We start from the raw sequence: 23,454 nt of genomic DNA on the forward strand, positions 1-23,454 counted from the left end.
TTTATTCTGGTATTGCCCTTATTTTATTCTGGTATGTAGCTCGTTTGTCACAGGTTCAGGAATGGCTAAAAAAGCTAAACATTCATTTAAAATGAACCATACAAATAGCAGTGTTGGGCGATTTGGAAAGCCATAGTCAATCAACAATATAATAAAACTGGTAGCAAAGGTTATCTTTATGTCACAATATGTGGATACTATGCAATTAGAAAGGTTCAAAATACATGTAAAACAGCACAGTTAGAAAAATATGGCACATGGAAACCAAATGAGCGGGGTCTACGATGGTAGGGGCTGAGAGCAGCTGAAGGGTGCGATTAAGGAGCTCATGATCATTAATATGTCAAGGGAAAGCTGTATATAAAAGTGCCATGTTTGTCAAATGTATCTATATGTAACAAAAAAACGAGAAAAACAAAAATATTTATTTTTGTCCTCTGAAGAGGTGGTAGTTGGATAGATTTTTTTTGTTTTTAATACACCCGATTCAACTGATTGAGTATAGCAGGACAACTCTCACCTACTGGCTTTGGTGTTTCATTTCCATTCCCCTACAGGTGGGGATGGGCTCCACCTGTGCAGTTTGGCCTTGGGGCTTTGGGCCTTGGTGCCATCGTGGGATGCAAAGCTGCAGGGGCGACCAGGACCAATGGGATCGACCTCAACCCAAACAAGTTTTAGGTGGCCAAGAAGTTCGGAGTCACTGAGCTGGTGAACCCCAGCAATCCTATCCAGGAGGTTTTGGTTGAGATGACTAAAGGACTGGATTAGTCTAGAGTGTGTGGGCAATGAGGTGAATGTCACCTTTACTGACCACTCCCTTGAGTGTTTGGGGAGTGAATTACTATTTTGTTGACAATATTGAGGAAGAGCACACAGTGCTTTTCTCAATTTTATCTTATTGAATAATACATAAAGTGGTTCAAATCTTAATTACAGCAAATGTTCTGTTACACCCAATGGTTAGAGTGGCACCATAGTAAGGTGACGGTTGCCTAAGTGACATACTGTGTTCCAGAGGGTGGCAGCAGCCGGGCAAGAGATTTTCAATTGCCCATTCCAGCTGGTGACAGGACACACCTTGCCTGGAACTGCTTGGATGAGACTGGGATGGGTCTAATGATGTCACAGTTAGAGCCAATAGCTCTGTGTAGTTGGCACCCCACATTATCCAATCATCAGTTTTCCACCATTTTCTGGGATGTGGTCTTTGATTAGATTGAGGTCACACTTCGCATCTGCTTTCCACAGGGTATAAAAGTGTGGAGAGTTTTCCTAAACTGGTCAGTGAGTACAAGAACAAGAAGCTGGATGAGTTTGTGACCCATACACTGCCCTTCGAGAGTATCAGAGGGCTTTGGTTTAATGCATGCTGGGAAATGGTAAGGCATTGCAGAAGAATCACATTAAAGCCAGCTTTCTATTTACAAGGTTATAAATTAATACCATCCTTTCCCCTTTCTTACTTTGCAGTATTTGTGTTATGAAATTCTAGAAAATGATTTATCAATTTGAATTTAATACAATAAATCAAAGAATTGTCTTACTGGTCAATTTCATTTGAACCTCTTCGCCAGGCTAATTGCGCATTGGGAGTAAGAATCTAGTCTAATTTTTTATTTTCTAATGTGCACATTATGGGAAGAAAAACAAATGCAGAACTACCAGCTAATGTAAAACAATACTTCAAATGATTACTATTTTAATACAGTATTCTTGAATCGGGTATTAACTCACAGGTCGGTGGTAAACCCAAACTTCTGCTGCAATAGAGCCTTTGGCATTTATACAGTCCTCACACTCAAAAAAACAAAAAAACATACACAACAGCTGCTTATCACTCCATCATAGAAGAAATAAAAAGGTGGCAGAAAAACTGTGGAAAGACTGGAAATGGAGACTCAAGGCTGTTGCTCGCACCAGTAAATCGACAGCATACCAAGGTAAATAGTGATTGACTGGACTGAGGAATAACGGATATATGCTGCCTGGACATTAGCCAGCATGCTCTTTCTTAATTCACAAAAATTAAGGCCCAGCGCACTACACCAGGACAAGTCCAATCCAGACCCCAGGGTTCGTAGCACTGCTGACTTCAATCCCGATTCAAACCAGACCGGGGGATGCCAGGTGAGTGACTCCAATTATTACTAAACTAGTTCACTCCTCAGATTTGAATAGACCTGGACAACACACCTTAACAGAACACTACAGGTGAGCTGAACAGCCGGTCAATAGGAGCATGGCTGCCTTGCAATCAATTAAGCAATACAGTAAGGTAGCACATGTCTAAAAGTCATGGGGTCAAACTAAAGCCTGATCCCTTCCATGCCTCTTCAGTTATACACATCCACAGAATCCAAGCTAACAATCAAGGTAAGAATTCAACCTGCAACTGCGCAAAGCCACATTTCATGAATACACTTCCCTTCTCTTATTTGTCCTTTTTTATCTCCTGATGAGACATTTCTCTTTTAAAACAGCCTAGATAAAAAAAATCCACACAGCTGATATCAAATGTATTCAAGTACTTTCCGTTCATTTTGGAGAAGGACAGTAAATTCGTTGAACAGTGAGAGCTGGGCCACGGCTGGCGGGCCTCCAGGGGGTGTGGTGCCTCAGGTTAGAGGTGTGTGTGATACAACGGGGGTGCAAAAGAGAACGCATCCCGTGAGACAGTCCATGTAATGCTGTGTCGTCGCCCCCCCAGTTTAGATTTGGTTCAGGAAGTGGGGACGTCCGTTGTCATCCAGCCGGCGCGTCAGAATGTCACAGCCCGTCTCAGTCACCAGGAGGGTGTGCTCAAACTGGGCTGAACGCTTTCCGTCCCGGGTCACTGCTGTCCAACCATCAGGCCAGGTCTCGTCCTGCCAACCACCTACGCAGAACACACACACATAGTATTACACATAGGTATATAATTACCAACCATTACACACAAAATTACACCCGTCTCAAGAGGGCCCTTACCTTCACAGATCATGGGCTCGATGGTGAATACATGGCCGGGCTTAATCACTCCGACTGCCTTGTTTTCTGCAAAGGAAAGAGTAAACCCACTGCTTTATACATCTTCCCCAAATCACAGTTGGGATTAATAAAGTAGGCTACTATGATATCTGAGAATAGGATGTCAATTTCACAAGCTTTTGGTGTAAGGAGAGGAAGTAGGGCCGGAACAATACCAGTATCTATATTTTTTCCATGCCAAAAATGAAGGAAAAAAAAGCAGAAAATAGTGTGCTGTAGCTTGGAAAATAAATATGACTAAATAAATGACAACAATTGTTTGTTTCCAACATTAGGGCTGTTTTACTAAACAAGTTACATCGGCTTTGTGTTGTTTCCTTGCCACGATACAAAAATGAGTATCGTAATACAGGTATCATCCCAGCCCTAATAAGTATTGTTACGCACTGGCATAGTGCGGCACGTTAGGAGCAGTGTGGAACAGTTTGTGGATGCCGTGGCCACAGTAGCTCCGCACCACAGAGAAGCCGTTAGCCTGGGCATGTTTCTGGATGATGTTACCAAGCTCCCTGTAGCGGATACCTGGCTTCACTAGAAAAGGGAGGGAAAAAAACAAAGTGGCAATCAGCAGTTGAAACAAAGCATTCTCCCCACCAGTTTTGGTAAAAAGCTGAGGGATGGGGCTGAAGAAAAGTTACCTCTCAAATTCAAAGAGAACTGTGGATGCAAGGACTGACCATCCATGATATCAAAATGATAGTTTTAACCACGTTGAGGCGTTTGTTTACAAACATTGGAGTAAAGCATATTTCAATTTTGGGTTAAGGATGGGGTATGGCAGTTGAACTAAGCTCATGAGGCATTTATAAGTTATTTTCTTCAAGAATCAAATGGTTACATATTAGAGTACGACCGATTATGACTTTTGACGCCGATTATTGGAGGACCAAAAAAGCCGATACATTGGGCGATTTTTTTTAACATTTGTAATAATGACAATTACAACAATACTGAATTAACACTTATTTTAACTTAATATAATACATAAATAAAATCAATTTAGACTCAAGTAAATAATGAAACATGGTTGGTGGTTCCTTTTAACATGAGTCTTCAATATTCCCTGTTAAGAAGTTTTAGGTTGTAGTTATTATAGGAATTATAGGACTATTTCCCTCTATACCATTTGTATTTCATTAACCTTTGACTATTGGATGTTCTTATAGGCACTTTAGTATTGCCAGTGTAACAGTATAGTTTCCGTCCCTCTCCTCGCTCTTCCCTGGGCTCGAACCAGCAACACAACGACAACAGCCACCATCGAAGCAGCGTTACCCATGCAGAGCAAGGGGAACAACTACTAGAAGGCTCAGAGTGAGTGATGTTTGAAACACTATTAGTGCGCGCTAACTAGCTAGCCATTTCACTTCGGTTACACCAGCCTCATCTCAGGAGTTGATAGGCTTGAAGTCATAAACAGCGCAATGATTGAAGCACAACGAAGAGCTGCTGGCAAAACGCAAAGAAAGTGCTGTTTGAATTAATGTTTACGCGCCTGCTTCTGCCTACCACCGCTCAGTCAGATACTTAGATACTTGTATGCTTAGTCAGATTATATGCAACGCAGGACACGCTAGATAATATCTAGCAATATCAACCATGTGTAGTTAACTAGTGATTATGATCAATAGTTTTTTTTATAAGATATGTTTAATGCTAGCTAGCAACTTACATTGGCTTACTGCATTCGCGTAACAGGCGAGTACAACGAGAGAGAGGCAGGTCGTTATTGCGTTGGACTAGTTAACTGTTAAGGTTGCAAGATTGGATCCCCCGAGCCGACAAGGTGAAAATATGTCGTTCTGCACCTGAACAAGGCAGTTAACCCACCGTTCCTAGGCCGTCATTGAAAATAAGGATGTGTCCTTAATCGACTCGCCAATCGGCGCCCAAAAATACCAATTTCCGAATGTTGCGAAAACTTGAAATCGGCCCTAATTAAATCGGCCATTCCGATTAATCGGTCGACCTCTAGTACATATCATTCATTTGAGTCCCAAAATGGATGTAGCAACAGCTGACTGCCCCTTTAACTTTGAGATAGTGACCTAATTGTTAAAGAAATCATCATCATCTGGCAACAGGTAAGAGATCCTACCGGAGTCGATGGCTTGCATAAGGCATTCGAAGGTGGTCTGGACAAGTTTTTTCGCCCCTTCATCTGCCTCCCCAACGAAGAAGGTCTCGTTGAGGTCTCCGTGAAATCCATTGTGGTACACAGTAATATCCACTGCAAAGGAGGGGGAAAGAGATGCCGAACATGAGCAGAAATATATGCATGCTAGGGAGCAAAATGGCAAGGCTGAACGCTAATGAGACCATTTGTCTTGTCTAACCATGCTGTAAAGTCATTTTTTGGCTGCGTCACCTATTGGATATGGCTCTTCAGAAGAGACTTTGCAGAAATATATAGGACGAAGGCTACAATTTGGCTGAAGTCCTATAGAATGTTGCTAAATCAAATAATTTCTCTTGTCAAACCATACTGTGAGCAAGAAGTCAACGGCAGTCTGTCGATTGGGAACAGCCCATTCTCTATGTGCATCTCAATAGTCTAAAGTGGCCGTCTAGTTAAATCCCATTATACTCCATTATCTGATAGCACATCCATTAGGTGCGGCAGGGTAGCCTAGTGGTTAGAGCGGTGGTTACAAGTTCAAACCCCTGAGCTGACAAGGTACAAATCTGTCGTTCTGCCCCTGAACAGGCAGTTAACCAACTGTTCCTAGGCCGTCATTGAAAATAAGAATTTGTTCTTAACTGACTTGCCTAGTTAAATAAAAGGTTAAATAAAATAAATAAAAGGTGAAAGCATATGAAGGATGCCAAATAGGGATTTGCTTTTTACCTGCCCAGTCACATCAGTAAAGACTAAGGGAGTGAGATGAGGAAGGCACTAGACTATGGAAATTCCTTCCGGGAAGCCTACCATTGAGGATATCCCCATCCACCAGAGGTCTCCTGTCTGGGATGCCGTGGCAGATGACCTCGTTGACTGACGTGCAGCAGGACTTGGGGAAGTTATAGTAGTTGAGAGGGGAGGGGTAACAGTTTCTGGCTGTGCAGGCCTGGAGCGAGAAATAAAAAAGTAATTACACAACAACCAAGATGAGGGAGAGAGGAGAATAGAGTGGGAATGGAAGAGAATGAGGGGATGGGAGAGGGGGAAAAGGAGGCCAGGGTCTTTACCAGATGCACAGTGTAGTCAATCTCCTCCGTGGTCATGCCAGGTTTTACCATCAGGGCGGCGATGTCAAGCACCTCTCGGGCCAGCTACAAAAAGACAAATGTCTTTCCATTTCAAACTGTTTTTAGAAGCATGTTAATAACGGCAACGGAGAAAGGTGACAAAGCAATTTAATAATTTACCTTACACACAACTGTCATGCCTTCTATGTCTTCGGCAGAAAGGATCTTGATCTGTGAAGTGCCCTTCAAAGACTGCTCCGACTCAGACATGCCTTTAAAAAAAAAAGGTGAGAATTGACATACAGGATTTGTTTTAACATCACTATTCCATCCATACACCAAACTCACCCTGATCAGCAGTCCATCAAACTGAGTCAAAGAAAGTCACTAAGACTTTCACTTGAAATGGACTGCTCAAACATAACTACGTAGTGTTATTACACTCCAAAGCACACAGCTACTATGTCAACCTCCTTGCTATTAACATAGAAAAGAGCTTAATGTGGAGTACTGACCATAGAACTACCTTCATCACATCCTTATGGTAGCCTACATCTAGGATAAAAAGTGTGTCCCTAGCTTTACTTAGAAGCCCACATGACAGAATAGATTCATCAAATTAAAGTAGACACGAAACGTCTTCACCTAACCTGGCTATATTAAAAGAAAACAGTGAAAACACCACGAGGATGTGGACCTAAACAAATCGACCAAGAGGCATGATAATGTTGCTCTGCAGACCTCCTGGAGCCATTCTCTGAATTCTGCAGAGTTCCAAATGAACCTCTACCCCCTATATTAGACACACCTGTAGAGCTGAAAGGATCCCCGTCTTCCAGCTGTGTGGAATTCTCTATATTATTTACTCCTGCGGAAATATATAACATCTACATATTTCTGTGCTATGGGGGCCTTGTATTGACATACTGTTATTATGGTTGAGCCACATGGTTTAATAGACTATATTTTTATTGGAATGAAAATTACATTCTTATTGTACAGTTCTTATCTGTCATGAGATCACAAAACCAAAAACGATGTTTACATACAATGTGTAGACCACAGCATTGATATGCGCTTCATAATCAGTGTAGGCAACATCACTGACACATGGGCCACAACCACAGTAGTCATCAACCACTTAAGAGATAACATGACTACTGTACAACACCCACATCACCACGATAAAATACAAACCATAGCTCTACTACAGCAACAAAGGATGAATGAAAAGGCCATGCAAAAATGTTGGGCCATGCTTTGGTTTCCTGCCAGGTGTTCACCAATTGAGACATACGAAAGAAACAAAATAGTTACACAATAAGAGAGCGACAGTGTGTGTGGTCATGTACCGCACATATGTAAACAGACAGCTGGGCCTTGGGATGGGGTTGTTGTGGAGTAGGACGTACCTGCCATAAGACCCACTTCTGCTGCTGAAGTGATGAGTAGAAGAGCTTCAGACACCGGCCTCAGACTCAATCGCGCAAGCACACTTCCTCTCAAACACTCACAAGCGCTTGCATACATAGCCACACACAAAGTGGGAATGATTGTGGTATTAACCAAGACGAATAAGCTTCTTTCAGAGGGTAGCAAATGTATACAGGAATGTTCTGCTACAGAAGGTAAAAATGTTTACTAGTCTAATGCACTGAGGTGGAGTCAATTTCATCTCAGTTTAGTAAATTAAGGAATCATTTCTTAATGGAAAAGTTCGAGAGATATTGACCCAAATCTTGTTAAGAGACTAGCAAATAGTCAGATGGTACCTGAAACAAATATCTACAACAGCCATTTAACTCGGGGATTAAAGCAAAAATAAATCCCATGACAAACTTAATCGATCTGAGATCGACTTTGTCTGGGGACAAATTAACCTACCCTTCAATTAAGAAAGTCATGACCATCATGCTTTTAGGGAAAGATTGTAATTTTGTACATGCACTGAAACGGCGAGTTGCCCTTTTAAAACACGCCATTGTCCCCTTTGAGCTGTGTTTTTTCTGTGAGCCGGTTCATTTGGCTCCCAAATGGTTCTTCGTTCATTAATGCTTAATAACTGACCTAACTATTAAGCCATTTTTAAAGCCTAAAATGTTGCCTACCATTATGCCAGATCATGAAACATGAGTTTAAAAAATTAAGTAAATAAATACCTGACCAAATTATATGGCCTGCAATGTGGTGTTAGCAACACCCGTGCATGTCAGTAGGGGGCATAAAGTTTAACAGCGAAAATAAAATGAGAATACATTTGGGAATATATATTTCGCAGAACAGACATGCTTCTGTATTAGGCGGTGTCATCTCCAAACCAGGACCCCTGCCCACCCCCAGATATGTTTTTATTGAGGATCTACACTGACCTCAAAAAATACCTAAATACATATGATGGAAATCCGCCGCAGTGACAAACCTTTAAACCCCCGCCTCTACTCTAACCTACACAGATTAATTCATCCTGTTAACCTGTTTGAAGAGATATTGTGTGCACAACACTAGCATTCCAGTTCAACAATGAGATGTTGGTTCTCTGAACCAACATAAAAAGCCTAGGGGTAGATCAACTATGCTATTTAGCAAACAATCTTACTAGCCAGGTTCACAATGTGTAGACTAGACTCAGGACAACAGGAATAGATTGGATGCCATTAACAATTAAACAGCACTGTGGCAGACAGGCCAGACTGTCTAGTGATCAATGCTGGGCAAGGACAGCAAAGCACATTGACAGTTAAACATTCAAATATATCCAGATGTGCTGCTTATGGTTATATTATGTAACCCAGCCAAGATGTATTAGGCCCAGAATTTTCTAATTTAGAAAAGTGGAACAGTAGAAAAATAGAGGTTACGTTCTAATTTTGCCAAGAGAGCAGTATAGAGAACATCAGAACAGGGGGAGTGACTCATGTTAAATGGGTTACCTTGATGTGGGTGGGGGCCACAAAATTTGAACGCATGAGGGGCAGCAGTGGCTCGCGGTTCTGTGTACGTACACCCAAACATGTAGTCAACTGATTTTTACAATCAACTCATTTGTGCAGTTAAACCACAACTCGATGCATTACACCAGTGGGATTCAAAATCCTTGATACAAATAATACCACAATAAGATGTTCTATACTTGTATAGAAACTGCATTCAAGGAACTAAAAAAACTAATATTTCAATATAAATGTATTGGTATTTGAGTTCATTTCAAAACAACAACATCAGTGCAGCCCTCACTACTTCCATTGAGTATTAAGCACATAAAATGTCAATATCTGCCTTTGAGATTTCTTTAGCCTAACAGTAAAATAAATTGAATTTTTTGGGGACAAATTTTTAAGAACTAATAGTCTTCTGCAAAAAAACAGAACTAATGGAGGCTAATAACCAAAACATGTGGAATTGTCATCACCAATGCTCATAAAAAGTGAAAACAGATAAGTGACCCTGTAGCTGTCAATACATGCGGCAGGTATATTTATGGTAGGCTACTGTAATGCTCTCTATTCCTATGTAGCTAATTTTCCCAATAAGTGCAGGCTTTTAAGTAAAACTACTTTAACACTAGTTCAAGTAGTTTGTTGTTGGTATCTGTACTTTATTTTCTTTAGGAATGTAGTGACGTAAAAATGGTCAAATAAACAATTTACTCCATACATTTTCCTTGACACCAAAAAGTACTTGTTACATTTTGTATGCTTAGCAGAACAGTAAGATGGTCCAATTCACGCACATATCATGAGAACATCCTTGGTCATCACTACAGCATCTGATCTGGCGGACTCACTAAACACAATTGCTTAAATTTGTAAATGATGGTCTGAGTGTTGGAGTGTGCCCCTGGCTATCTGTAAATTTAAAAAACACGAAAATCGTGCCGTCGGGTTTACTTAATGTACGGAATTTGAAATTATTTTACTTTTCATACTTAAGTAAAAGTCTTCAAATATTTGGTACAGTCATTTTCTATTAACGGGTCTTTACTCAAGTACGACAACTGGGTACATTTTCCACCACGGATTATATCCTGCCCTACCCCAAACATTGTTTAATAATTCATATCCCACAATGGTGCAGACATACTCATCAAATGGAAAAAATATGTGAGGGTTAGGTTAGACAAATAAGTGCAACCAGCAGCAAAAACCACTTGTAATCAGTTGTCTTTTAAAATGTGACACTTGTGTCTCTCATGTACACACACAAGGGAGGGATGGTTGTACATACCACACACATGAGATGGAAGTGTTTTGTGAGTCTGTGGAAAAGCTGCTCCTACAAAATGTTCTCCCAAAAATGCTGGCCAGTGAAAGTGCAAATTCTCTCAAGTGTGGGAAATTGGACTCTGGCAGCAGTTTCCAAAACTCAATCCCCCTCTCGTTCCATTTTGATTGAAAGAAGGGGTCGGCCTGCAACTCTCAAAGCTCAATTTGCAATTCGGTGGGCTGTTCATTCACAACAGAGGAGATCGGATCAGTGAACAGATGGATGCGAGGCTGCATATCGTGGAAGTCTTGAAAGCGATCTTTGAATTGCTCCTGTAATAATGTGACGTCAGCTGTGTACCCGCTGAAGGGGACAGTGTTCTCGCATTCAGACATGTCAGTGTGCAAATCTGCACATGTGTGAAAGTGGGCCAGATTCAGCAGGTCTAATGACAGGTGGTCTTTGAACAGTTCAAGTTTGCGCCGAAACCCATTCACATTGGCGTAAAGAGCTACCAGTCTGATTTCGTCCTTGTGTCAAGCAGTTGGTTATTCTTTAGTAACACAGACCCCAAAGCAAATCAGGGGGACGAAAATAGGTGTATTCAAAGCAGACAAATCATGCTTGGAAGTAGATGGTAGATGTTCATGCTCTCCAGTGGTTCTCTCCTGTGGTTCCCTCCACAGAACAAAGGGATAGGATGTAGTTTTACAACCGCCCTAGCCTGTGGTTGACCAATTAGAATTCCTTGCAATAAAACTGGGCCAATGGCCAAATAACAAGTATCCCATTTCAGGTTGGACCAATAAGAAGGTGCCACACATAGCTATAAGTTCAGGACTGACATTCCTACCAGATGTTGTACTGAAAACCAACCATATCCATTGATAATTCTCTATTGACCATTAGTACTCAATTTACTTTTAGTACTTTGACCTCTCGTCCTCTGCGTTTGTGTATTTAGCTGCAAAATATTCTTACACCTTCAGATGCTGGGTTGTCAGTAAGAAAGGCCAGATCAGAGAGAAAGCTGAAATCCCTAAATTTGTCACAAAAAACACACGTATCCACACGGATGCTCTCCTCCAAAAACAGAAGACTGTGCACAACGAAAATAACCTCCAGACATTTACCGCAGGTCTGCCATCGTATCCCTGTGAAGTTGAAGACATCAGAGGGAGGCCACAAACATCGATGTTTGACAGCTCTGTTCGCTCCTCGGATCAAGTTGGTAACTTGTCACAACATCCATGAATGAAGTTCAGAGTCTTTCCACAGAGCTTCCTACAATTATAAAATAAGCACAATTTGACTGCAAACATAAGCTCCATTTAATCTCGACACAGACATGTAAAAAACAAATAAAACTAAGTGATGTTTGTATTTTTATACACCGAAAAAATATGAAATGCAACCATTTCAAAAGTTTACTGAGTTAACTGGAACGAGCTGTCGTACATGTCGATCCAGAGCATTCCAAACATGCTCAACGGGTAACATGTCTGGTGAGTATGCAGGCCATAGAAGAAATAGGAAAATGTTCAGCTTCCAGGAATTGTGTACAGATCCTTACGACATGGGGCCATGCATTATTATGCTGAAACATGAGGTAATGGCGTCGGATGAATGTCACGACAATGGGCTCAGGATCTCGCCACGGTATCTCTGTGCATTCAAATTGCCATCTATAAAATTCAATTGCGTTCATTGTCCGTAGCTTATGCCCGCCCATACCATGAGGCACTAACCTTTAACTAAGAAAAACACACAACGCCATACACGTGCGCCGCGGTTGTGAGGCCGATTGGACGTACTGCCAAATTCTCTAAATATGATGGAGGCAGCTTATGGTAGAGAAATTAACATTTAATTCTCTGGCAACAGCTCTGGTGGACATTCCTGCAGTCAGCATGCCAATGCACCCTCCCTCAAAACTTGACATCTGTGGCATTGTGTTGACAAAATTGGACATTTTAGAGTGGCCGTTTAATATCCCCAGCACAAGGTGCACCTGTGTGATGATCGTGTTGTTTAATCAGCTTCTTGATATGCCACGCCGCTCAGGTGGATGGATTATCAGAGCAAATGTGAAATGCTCACTAACAGGGATGTAAACAAATCTGGGCTCTTATTTCAGCTCATGAAACCAACACTTTACGTTAATATTTTTGTTCAGTTTATTATGTGATATTAAAGCCGAGTATAGCCTATGAATTTATGAAAACATGATTGATCTTACTTGGTGAATGACGCAGTGCAGTCCACACCACTCTGGTGCAGCAATCCTGCAAATCCAGTGGGTCAACCTTACCCAAGAGCGCAAGTATAGCACAAGTATAGATCAACTGGCTGATATCGGTCACATCAGTACTCTCATAAAACGCAAGGTAAAAGGAGCAAAATGTCAGAAAGTGGAGTCACAACTCAACGTATGTGCCACGTATGTGGCAGAGGACTCCAGACAATCACGGATTATAAAACGGGAAAACTAGCCGTGTCATGGACACCAATGTTTTGCTCCAGGACAAGCTAAAAACACCTTTGTCCACTTCGAGGGGGCCACCGCCTCTACCATTGACCGTGAGCTCTCGTTCTCCGTGGCCGAAGTAAGACATTGAAAGGTGTTAACCCTCGCAAGGCTGGCGGTCCAGACCGCATCCCGAGCCACATCCATAGAGAATGCGCAGACCAGCTAGCTAGAGTGTTTACAGACATACAGTGAATTCAAAAAGTATTGACCCCTTGACTCGTTCAAATCGCCCCCCCCCACCCCCGAATCTACAGCCAATATCCCATATTGATGAAGCAAAAACTGGTTTAGACAGCTTTGCAAATGTCTTTTTTATTTAAAGAAAACACATTTACATAAGTATTTAGCCCTTTATTCAGTTCTTTGTTGAAGTACCGTTGGCAGCTTTTACAGCCTCAAGTTTTCGTCGGTGACACTAAAAGCTTAGCACACCTGTATTTGGGGAGTTTCTTCCATTCTTCTCTTCAGATCCTCTCAAGCTCTGTCAAGTTGGATGGGGAGCGTCGATGGACAGCTATTTTTAAGTCTCTCCAGAGATGTTTGATCGGGTTCAAGTCCAGGCTCTGGCTGGGCCACTCAAGGACATTCAGAGACTTGCGCCAAAGCCACTCCTGCGTTGTCTTGGCTGTGTGCTTAGGGTTGTTGGCCTGTTGGAAGGTGAACCATTGCCCCAGTCAGATCCTGAGCGTTCTGGAGCAGATTTTCATCAACAATCTTTCTGTACTTTGCTCCATTGATCTTTCTCTCAGTGCTGAAGAGATGGTTGTCCTTCTGGAAGGTTCTCCCATCTCCACAGAGGAACTCTGGAGCTCTGTCAGAGTGACCAACGGTTTCTTGGACACTTCGCTGACCAAGGTCCTCCTCCCCCGATTGCTCAGTTTGGCCGGGTCTCCAGCTCTAGGAAGAGTCTTGGTGGATCCAAACGTCTTCTATTTAAGAATGGAGGCCACTGTGTACTTCGGGACCTTCAATGCTGCAGAAATGTTTTGGTACCGTTCCCCAGATCTGTGCCGTTGAACTCATGGTTTGGTTTTTGCTCTGACATGCACTGTCAACTGTGGGAACTTATATAGACAGGTGTGTGCCCTTCCAAATCATGTCCAAACAATTGAATTTACCGAAGGTGGAATCCAATCATGTTGTAGAAACATCTTAAGGACAATCAATGGAAACAGGATGCACCTGAGCTCAGTTTCAATTGACATAGCAATTTATTTATTTATTTATTTTACCTTTATTTAGCAATGGGTCTGAATACCTATGTAAATAAGGTACAGGTTTATTTAATACAAAACCTGTTTTCACTTTGTCATTATGGGGTAATGTGTGTAGATTGAAGAGGGGGGAAAATACTATTTTATAAATTTTAGGATAAGGCTGTAATGTAACAAAATGTTTTTAAAAAAATACAAGGACTCTGAATACTTTGCATATACACTGTATTCAATCTCTCTATCCCAGTCTGTTGCCCCCACTTGCTTCAAGATGTCCACCATTTTTCCTGTACCCAAGAAAGCAAAGATCACTGAACTACATGGCTATGGCCCCATAGAACTCACTTCTGTCATGAAGCTCTTCGAGAGGCTAGTAAAGGATCGTATCACCTCCACCTTACCAGACACCCTAGACCCATTGCAATTTGCATACCGCCCTAATAGATCCATGGACTATCGCACTGTCCTATCCCATCTGGACAAGAGGAATGCCTATGTAAGAATGTTGTTCATTGACAATCTGAAATGGTCCACACAGAAAGTATGGTGAAGGCGCAACAGTGCAACAGTGCCTCTTCAACCTCAGGAGGGTGAAGAAATTCAGCTTGGCCCCTAAGACGCCTATTAACTTCTACAGTCTGGTACAGCAACTGCACCAAATGCAACTGCAGGGCTCTCCAGCGAGTGGTGCGGTCTGCCCAACGCATCACCGGGGTCACAACCCCTGCCCTCCAGGTACTGTCCCAGCTACAAAGCTGGGACAGCGACTGAAAAACAGCTTCTCTCAAGGCCATCAGATTGTTAAATAGTCACCACTAGCTGGTATCCTGCCCTGAACTTTAGTGACTGTCAAAAGGTTACTGTACCTTAGACACTGCTACACTATGTACATAGTCAAGGAACCCTGGTCACTTGAATAATGTTTACATACCGTTTTACCCACTTCATATGTATATATTGTATTCTAGTCAAGGCCTATCCTATTTAACCATTGCTGTACATACGGTCTTCAGACCCCTCGACTTCACACAATGTTACGTTACAGCCTTATTCTAAAATGAATTAAATTGTTTTTCCTCAATCTTCACAATGACAAAGAAAAAAACATGTTTAGAAAGTTTTGTAAATGTATTTAAAAAACTAATATCACATTTGGACACACCTACTTTTATTTGTACTATTTTATACATTGTAAAATAAGAGTGAAGACATCAAACTATGAAGTAAAACTTTTTGGTTACTACATGAGTCCATGTGTGATATATATATATATATATATATATACTGCTCAAAAAAATAAAGGGAACACTAAAATAACACATCCTAGATCTGAATGAATGAAATATTCTTTAAATACTTTTTTCTTTACGTAGTTGAATGTGCTGACAACAAAATCACACAAAAATGATCAATGGAAATTAAATGTATCAACCCATGGAGGTCTGGATTTGGAGTCACACTCAAAATTAAAGTGGAAAACCACACTACAGGCTGATCCAACTTTGATGTAATGTCCTTAAAACAAGTCAAAAATGAGGCTCAGTAGTGTGTGTGGCCTCCACGTGCCTGTATGACCTCCCTACAACGCCGGGCATGCTCCTGATGAGGTGGCAGATGGTCTCCTGAGGGATCTCCTCCCAGACCTGGACTAAAGCATCCGCCAACTCCTGGACAGTCTGTGGTGCAACATGGCGTTGGTGGATGGAGCGAGACATGATGTCCCAGATGTGCTCAATTGGATTCAGGTCTGGGGAACGGGCGGGACAGTCCATAGCATCAATGCCTTCCTCTTGCAGGAACTGCTGACACACTCCAGCCACATGAGGTCTAGCATTGTCTTGCATTAGGAGGAACCCAGGGCCAACCGCACCAGCATATGGTCTCACAAGGGGTCTGAGGATCTCATCTCGGTACCTAATGGCAGTCAGGCTACCTCTGGCGAGCACATGGAGGGCTGTGCGGCCCCCCAAAGAAATGCCACCGCACACCATGACTGACCCACCGCCAAACCGGTCATGCTGGAGGATGTTGCAGGCAGCAGAACGTTCTCCACGGCGTCTCCAGACTCTGTCACGTGTGCTCAGTGTGAACCCGCTTTCATCTGTGAAGAGCACAGGGCGCCAGTGGCGAATTTGCCAATCTTTGTGTTCTCTGGCAAATGCCAAACGTCAGGCACGGTGTTGGGCTGTAAGCACAACCCCCACCTGTGGACGTCGGGCCCTCATACCACCCTCATGGGGTCTGTTTCTGACCGTTTGAGCAGACACATGCACATTTGGGCTCTGGCAGTGCTCCTCCTTGCACAAAGGCGGAGGTAGCGGTCCTGCTGCTGGGTTGTTGCCCTCCTACGGCCTCCTCCACGTCTCCTGATGTACTGGACTGTCTCCTGGTAGCGCCTCCATGCTCTAGACACTACGCTGACAGACACAGTAAACCTTCTTGCCACAGCTCGCATTGATGTGCCATCCTGGATGAGCTGCACTACCTGAGCCACTTGTGTGGGTTGTAGACTCCGTCTCATGCTACCACTAGAGTGAAAGCACCGCCAGCATTCAAAAGTGACCAAAACATCAGCCAGGAAGCATAGGAACTGAGAAGTGGTCTGTGGTCACCACCTGCAGAACCACTCCTTTATTGGGGGTGTCTTGCTAATTGCCTATAATTTCCATCTGTTGTCTATTCCATTTGCACAACAGCATGTGAAATTTATTGTCAATCAGTGTTGCTTCCCAAGTGGACAGTTTGATTTCACAGAAGTGTGATTGACTTGGAGTTACATTGTGTTGTTTAAGTGTTCCCTTTATGTTTTTGAGCAGTATATATATATATATATGAGATACTTCAAAGTAGCCACCCTTTGCCAGCTTTACACACACTTGGTATTCTCTCAACCAGCTTCACCTGGAATGCTTTTCCAACTGTCTTGAAGGACTTCCCACATATGCTGAGCACTTGTTGGCTGCTTTTCCTTCACTGCGCATGAAAAACAAATGATAGTCCCACTAAGCCCAAACCAGATGGGATGGCGTATCACTGCAGAATGCTGTGGTAGCCATGCTGGTTAAGTGTGTCTTGAATTCTAAATAAATCAGTGTCAACAGCAAAGTAAAACCACTCCTCCATGCTTAACGGTGGGAACCACACATGCGGAGATCATCTGTTCACCTACTCTGCATCTCACAAAGACATGTCGATTGGAACCAAAAATCACATCCTTGAGTCTTCTTGGGTATGACACTATAAGCTTGGCACACCTGTATTTGGGTAGTTTCTCCAATTCTTCTCTGTAGATAATCTCAAGCTCTGTCAGGTTCGATGGTGAGTGTCCCATCTGCACAAAGGAACTCTGAAGCTCTGTCAGTGACCATCAGTTTCTTGATCACCTCCCTGACCCTTCTCCCCCGATTGTTCAGTTTGGCTGGGTGGCCAGCACTAGGAAGAGTCTTGGTGGTTCCAAACTGCTTCTATTTAAGAATGATGGATGCCAAATATGTACTTGGGGACCCTCAATGCTGCAGAAATGTTATAGTACCCTTCCCCAGATCTGTGCCTCGACACAATCCGGTCTCGGAGCTCTACGGACAATTCCTTCAACCTCATGGCTTAGTTTTTGCTCTGACATGCACTGTCAGCTGTGTGCCTTTCCAAATCATGTCCAATCAATTGAAAAATGTGGAAAAGGTCAAGGGGTCTGAATACTTTCTGTATACTAACCAACATATTCTTCAGATATACTACATCGTCTATATACTAGAGGTCGACCGATTAATTAGGGGCGATTTCAGGTTTTCATAACAAATTGGAAATCTGTTTCTGGACGCCGATTATGCCTCTTTTTTTTTACAACTTTATTTAAAGAGGCAAGTCCGTTAAGAACACATTCTTATTTTCAATGACGGCCTAGGAACGGTGGGAACCTCTTAGAGGTTAGGGTCATTTTTTTCAACTTTTTGATAAAAAGCGTGCAAAATTTCAACGTCCTGCTACTCATGCCAGGAATATAGTGTATGTGTGGATAGAAAAAAAACTGAAGTTTATAAAACTGATTAAATCATGTATGTGACTATAACAGAACGTGTGTAGCAGGCAAAACCCCAAGGAAAAACTTCACAAAAAAAAAAATATATATATATCCCTCCGACTGTTCCCTGCATTGTCTATGGCAAGGGAAATTAGATAGCGCCCAGTTTACAGTTTCTACAGCTTCCACACGATGTCGCCAGTCTTGGGAATTGGGTTGAAGTTAATCTTTGGTGAAATGAAGAATAGGCACTTCCTGTCAGAGGGTACATGGTGGAAAGTTATGAAAGAGAGAAAATCGTCCATGATTTCTTGACTTGCTGCTATTGAATACAGATCGCCCCGTCATCAATTTGATCGATTATTAACGTTTACAAATACCTAAAGTTGGACTACAAAAGTAGTTTGAAGTATTTTGGCAAAGTTTATAGGCAACTTTTCTCATTTAAAAAAATGACGTTGCGTTTTGGAAAGCTGTTTTTTTCTGGATCAGACGGGCTTTATAAAATGGACATTTTGGGTATACATGGACGGAATTAATCGAAAAAAAGAACCAATTGTGATGTTTATGGGACATATTGGAGTGCCAACAAAGAAGCTCGTCAAAGGTAATGCATGTTTTATATTTTATTTCTGCGTTGTGTAGCGCCGGCTACGCTAATTCTTTTGTTTACGTCTCGTTCAGGTATTTCAGGGGGGTGCATGCTATCAGATAATAGCTTCTCATGCTTTCGCCGAAAAGCATTTTTAAAATCTGACATGTTGGCTTGATTCACAACGAGTGTAGCTTTAATTGAGTACCCTCAAATGATTGCCTCGCCTGGTTCACCAACTACTTCTCTGATAGAGTTCAGTGTGTCAAGTCGGAGGGTCTGCTGTCCGGACCTCTGGCAGTCTCTATGGGGGTGCCACAGGGTTCAATTCTTGGACCGACTCTCTTCTCTGTATACATCAATGAGGTCGCTCTTGCTGCTGGTGAGTCCCTGATCCACCTCTACGCAGACGACACCATTCTGTATACTTCCGGCCCTTCTTTGGACACTGTGTTAACAACCCTCCAGGCAAGCTTCAATGCCATACAACTCTCCTTCCGTGGCCTCCAATTGCTCTTAAATACAAGTAAAACTAAATGCATGCTCTTCAACCGATCGCTACCTGCACCTACCCGCCTGTCCAACATCACTACTCTGGACGGCTCTGACTTAGAATACGTGGACAACTACAAATACTTAGGTGTCTGGTTAGACTGTAAACTCTCCTTCCAGACCCATATCAAACATCTCCAATCCAAAGTTAAATCTAGAATTGGCTTCCTATTTCGCAACAAAGCATCCTTCACTCATGCTGCCAAACATACCCTTGTAAAACTGACCATCCTACCAATCCTCGACTTTGGCGATGTCATTTACAAAATAGCCTCCAATACCCTACTCAACAAATTGGATGCAGTCTATCACAGTGCAATCCGTTTTATCACCAAAGCCCCATATACTACCCACCATTGCGACCTGTACGCTCTCGTTGGCTGGCCCTCGCTTCATACTCGTCGCCAAACCCACTGGCTCCATGTCATCTACAAGACCCTGCTAGGTAAAGTCCCCCCTTATCTCAGCTCGCTGGTCACCATAGCATCTCCCACCTGTAGCACACGCTCCAGCAGGTATATCTCTCTAGTCACCCCCAAGACCAATTCTTTCTTTGGCCGCCTCTCCTTCCAGTTCTCTGCTGCCAATGACTGGAACGAACTACAAAAATCTCTGAAACTGGAAACACTTATCTCCCTCACTAGCTTTAAGCACCAACTGTCAGAGCAGCTCACAGATTACTGCACCTGTACATAGCCCACCTAAAATTTAGCCCAAACAACTACCTCTTTCCCAACTGTATTTAATTTTTATTTATTTATTTATTTTGCTCCTTTGCACCCCATTATTTTTTTATTTCTACTTTGCACATTCTTCCATTGCAAAACTACCATTCCAGTATTTTACTTGCTATATTGTATTTACTTTGCCATCATGGCCTTTTTTTGCCTTTACCTCCCTTCTCACCTCATTTGCTCACATTGTATATAGACTTGTTTATACTGCATTATTGACTGTATGTTTGTTTTTACTCCATGTGTAACTCTGTGTCGTTTTATCTGTCGAACTGCTTTGCTTTATCTTGGCCAGGTCGCAATTGTAAATGAGAACTTGTTCTCAACTTGCCTACCTGGTTAAATAAAGGTAAAATAAAATAAATAAAAATAAATTTAATGAAAGTTTGAGTTCTCGTACTATTTCAATTTGGCGCTACGCATTTCCGCAGGCTATTGGCCAGGAGAGACGCTAGCGTCTCTATAGCCGTAAGAGGTTAAAACCTCTTTTCAGCTGAAAAGGTGGCGCAGGGAATGCAAAAAATATTCTCCACCCCCCCGTTCAGCTGAAAAGGTGGCGCAGGGAATGCAAAAAATATTCTTTAGAAATATTTAACCTCCACACATTAACAAGTCCAATACCTCAAATGAAAGATAAACACCTTGTTCATCTACCCAGCGTGTCAGATTTTTTAAATGTTTTACGGCGAAAACGCAACATATTTATGTTAGACCACCAAACCAAAGAAAAAACGTAGCCATTTTTTCCAGCAAAAGATAAATCACAAAAGCAGGATAAAAATAAACCTCTTGAAAATCTTCATCAGATGACAGTCATATGACATGTTACACAGTACATTTGTTTTGTTTCATAATATGGATTTTATATCCATAAATCTTGGTTTACATGGACGCCATGTTCAGAAAATCCTCCAAAATATCCGGAGGAATTATAGAAAGCTACGCCAGATAACAGAAATACTCATCATAAACTTTGACTAAAGATATATGTTCTACATATACTTAAAGATACACTGGTTCTTAATGCAACCGCTGTGTCACTTTCTTTTTTACGTTACGGAAAAAGCCTAACATTGCAATAATCTGAGATGCCGCTCAGACGTAACAATATTTCTCCACCATGTTGGAGTCAACAGAAATACAAAATTACAACATAAATATTCCCTTACATTTGATGATCTTTCATCAGAATGTAGTGCAAGGAGTCCTAGTTCAACAATAAATCATTTTGTTTCATAATGTTCAATTCTAGTGTCCAAGTAGCAGCATTTGCTACCACTTTCAGCTCACATGCCCAAAAAATGACTTCTGGTCCAGGATAAGTTTGCAGGAAAACTTCCAAAAGACATATTACAGGTCGAAGAAACTGGTCAAACTAAGTGTAGAATCAATCTTCAGGATGTTATAATCATATATATCCAATAGCATTCCAACCGGATCATTCGTTTTCATCTGGGGCTGATTGGAATAGCCGAAGCACTCAAAGACAAACGCGCCACAACAAAATGGTTTTCTTTTGCGACACCAACTACTTTCCTTCCCATTAGGTCAAAGTTCACAGCAAATGCTCCATTACACTTTCTACTGAATGAGGACATCTAGTGGAAGACGTAGGAAGTGTTTCCAGATCCATAACTTGTTGGGAAGGGAGGGGGCGATGACGTCAAAGTTGCCCCAACTTTCAGGATTTCAAAACTTGTTTGGAAGATTGCCTGCCCTGTGAGTTCTGTTATACTCAGACATAATTCAAACGGGTTTAGAAACTTCAGTGTTTTCTATCCAATATTAATTATAATATGCATATATTAGCAATTTAGGACAGATTTTGATGCAGTTCACTATGGGCACGCAATTCATCCAAAGTGAAAATACTGCCCCCTATCTGTAAGTGGTTTTAACTGCCTTGTTCAGAGGTCAAACGACAGAGGTCAAACGTTTTCTGTAAGTCTTCACACACGGTTGCTGGTATTTTGGCCCATTCCTCCATGCAGATCTCCTCTAGAGCAGTGATGTTTTGGGGCTGTTGCTGGGCAACACGGACTTTCAACTCCCTCCAAAGATTTTCTATGGGGTTGAGATCTGGAGACTGGCTAGGCCACTCCAGGACCTTGAAATGCTTCTTAGGAAGCCACTCCTTCGTTGCCCGGGCGGTGTGTTTGAGATCATTGTCATGCTGAAAGACCCAGCCATGTTTCATCTTCAATGCCCTTGCTGATGGAAGGAGGTTTTCACTCAAAATCTCACGATACAAGGCCCCATTCATTCTTTCCTGTACACGGATCAGTTGTCCTGGTCCCTTTGCAGAAAAACAGCCCCAAAGCATGATGTTTCCACCCCCATGCTTCACAGTAGGTATGGTGTTCTTTGGATGCAACTCAGCATTCTTTGTCCTCTAAACACGAGGACTTTTTTACCAAAAAGTTATATTTTGGTTTCATCTGACCATCTGACATTCTCCCAATCTTCTTCTGGATCATCCAAATGCTCTCTAGCAAACTTCAGACGGGCCTGGACATGTACTGGCTTAAGCAGGGGGACACGTCTGGCACTGCAGGATTTGAGTCCCTGGTGGCGTAGTGTGTTACTGATGGCAGGCTTTGTTACTCTGGTCCCAGCTCTCTGCAGGTCATTCACTAGGTCCCCCTGTGTGGTTCTGGGATTTTTGCTCACCGTTCTTGTGATCATTTTGACCCCATGGGGTGAGATCTTGCGTGGAGCCCCAGATCGAGGGAGATTATCAGTGGTGGTCTTGTATGTCTTCCATTTCCTAATAATTGCTCCCACAGTTGATTTCTTCAAACCAAACCTATTGCAGATTCAGTCTTCCCAGCCTCGTGCAGGTCTACAATTTTGTTTCTGGTAGGGCCTCCCGGGTGGCGCAGTGGTTAAGGGCGCTGTACTGCAGCGCCAGCTGTGCCATCAGAGTCCCTGGGTTCGCGCCCAGGCTCTGTCGTAACGGTCGGTCCGTGGGGCGACGCACAATTGGCCTAGCGTCGCCTGGGTTAGGGAGGGCTTGGTCGGTAGGGGTGTCCTTGTTTCATCGCGCACCAGCGACTCCTGTGGCGGGCTGGGCGCAGTGTGCGCTAACCAAGCCTGGTGCAGGTCTACAATTTTGTTTCTGGTGTCCTTTGACAGCTCTTTGGTCTTGGCCATAGTGGAGTTTGGAGTGTGACTGAGGTTGTGGACAGGTGTCTTTTATACTGATAACAAGTTCAAACAGGTGCCATTAATACAGGTAACGAGTGGAGGACAGAGGAGCCTCTTAAAGAAGACGTTACAGGTCTGTGAGAGCCAGAAATCTTGCTTGTTTGTAGGTGACCAAATACTTATTTTCAACCATAATTTAATTAAAAATCCTACAATGTGATTTTCAGGATTTTTTTTCTCAT

At 42.4% G+C, this 23,454-nt stretch overlaps 1 protein-coding gene across 4 annotated transcripts in view; it reads right to left on the minus strand.

Moving 5' to 3' along the window:
• LOC109894410 (methionine aminopeptidase 1) overlaps positions 1-23,454 on the minus strand; it is a 29,046-nt gene continuing 5,592 nt past the window's right edge. For 2 of the 4 annotated variants that reach the window (XM_031828824.1, XM_031828826.1), the window contains exons 5-12: positions 7,632-7,655; positions 6,400-6,491; positions 6,220-6,303; positions 5,960-6,098; positions 5,129-5,260; positions 3,418-3,561; positions 2,971-3,036; positions 1-2,878 (exon numbers count right to left, since the gene is read on the minus strand). In XM_031828824.1, the coding sequence (XP_031684684.1) occupies positions 2,712-2,878; positions 2,971-3,036; positions 3,418-3,561; positions 5,129-5,260; positions 5,960-6,098; positions 6,220-6,303; positions 6,400-6,491; positions 7,632-7,655 (848 nt within the window). In that variant the 3' untranslated portion in view covers positions 1-2,711. The remainder of the gene's footprint in view (positions 2,879-2,970; positions 3,037-3,417; positions 3,562-5,128; positions 5,261-5,959; positions 6,099-6,219; positions 6,304-6,399; positions 6,492-7,631; positions 7,656-23,454) is intronic. The other 2 variants (XM_031828825.1, XM_020487871.2) reach the window with 1 other exon arrangement.

This window comes from Oncorhynchus kisutch, linkage group LG7, assembly GCF_002021735.2.
Source record: "Oncorhynchus kisutch isolate 150728-3 linkage group LG7, Okis_V2, whole genome shotgun sequence".
Taxonomy (NCBI): Eukaryota; Metazoa; Chordata; class Actinopteri; order Salmoniformes; family Salmonidae; genus Oncorhynchus; species Oncorhynchus kisutch.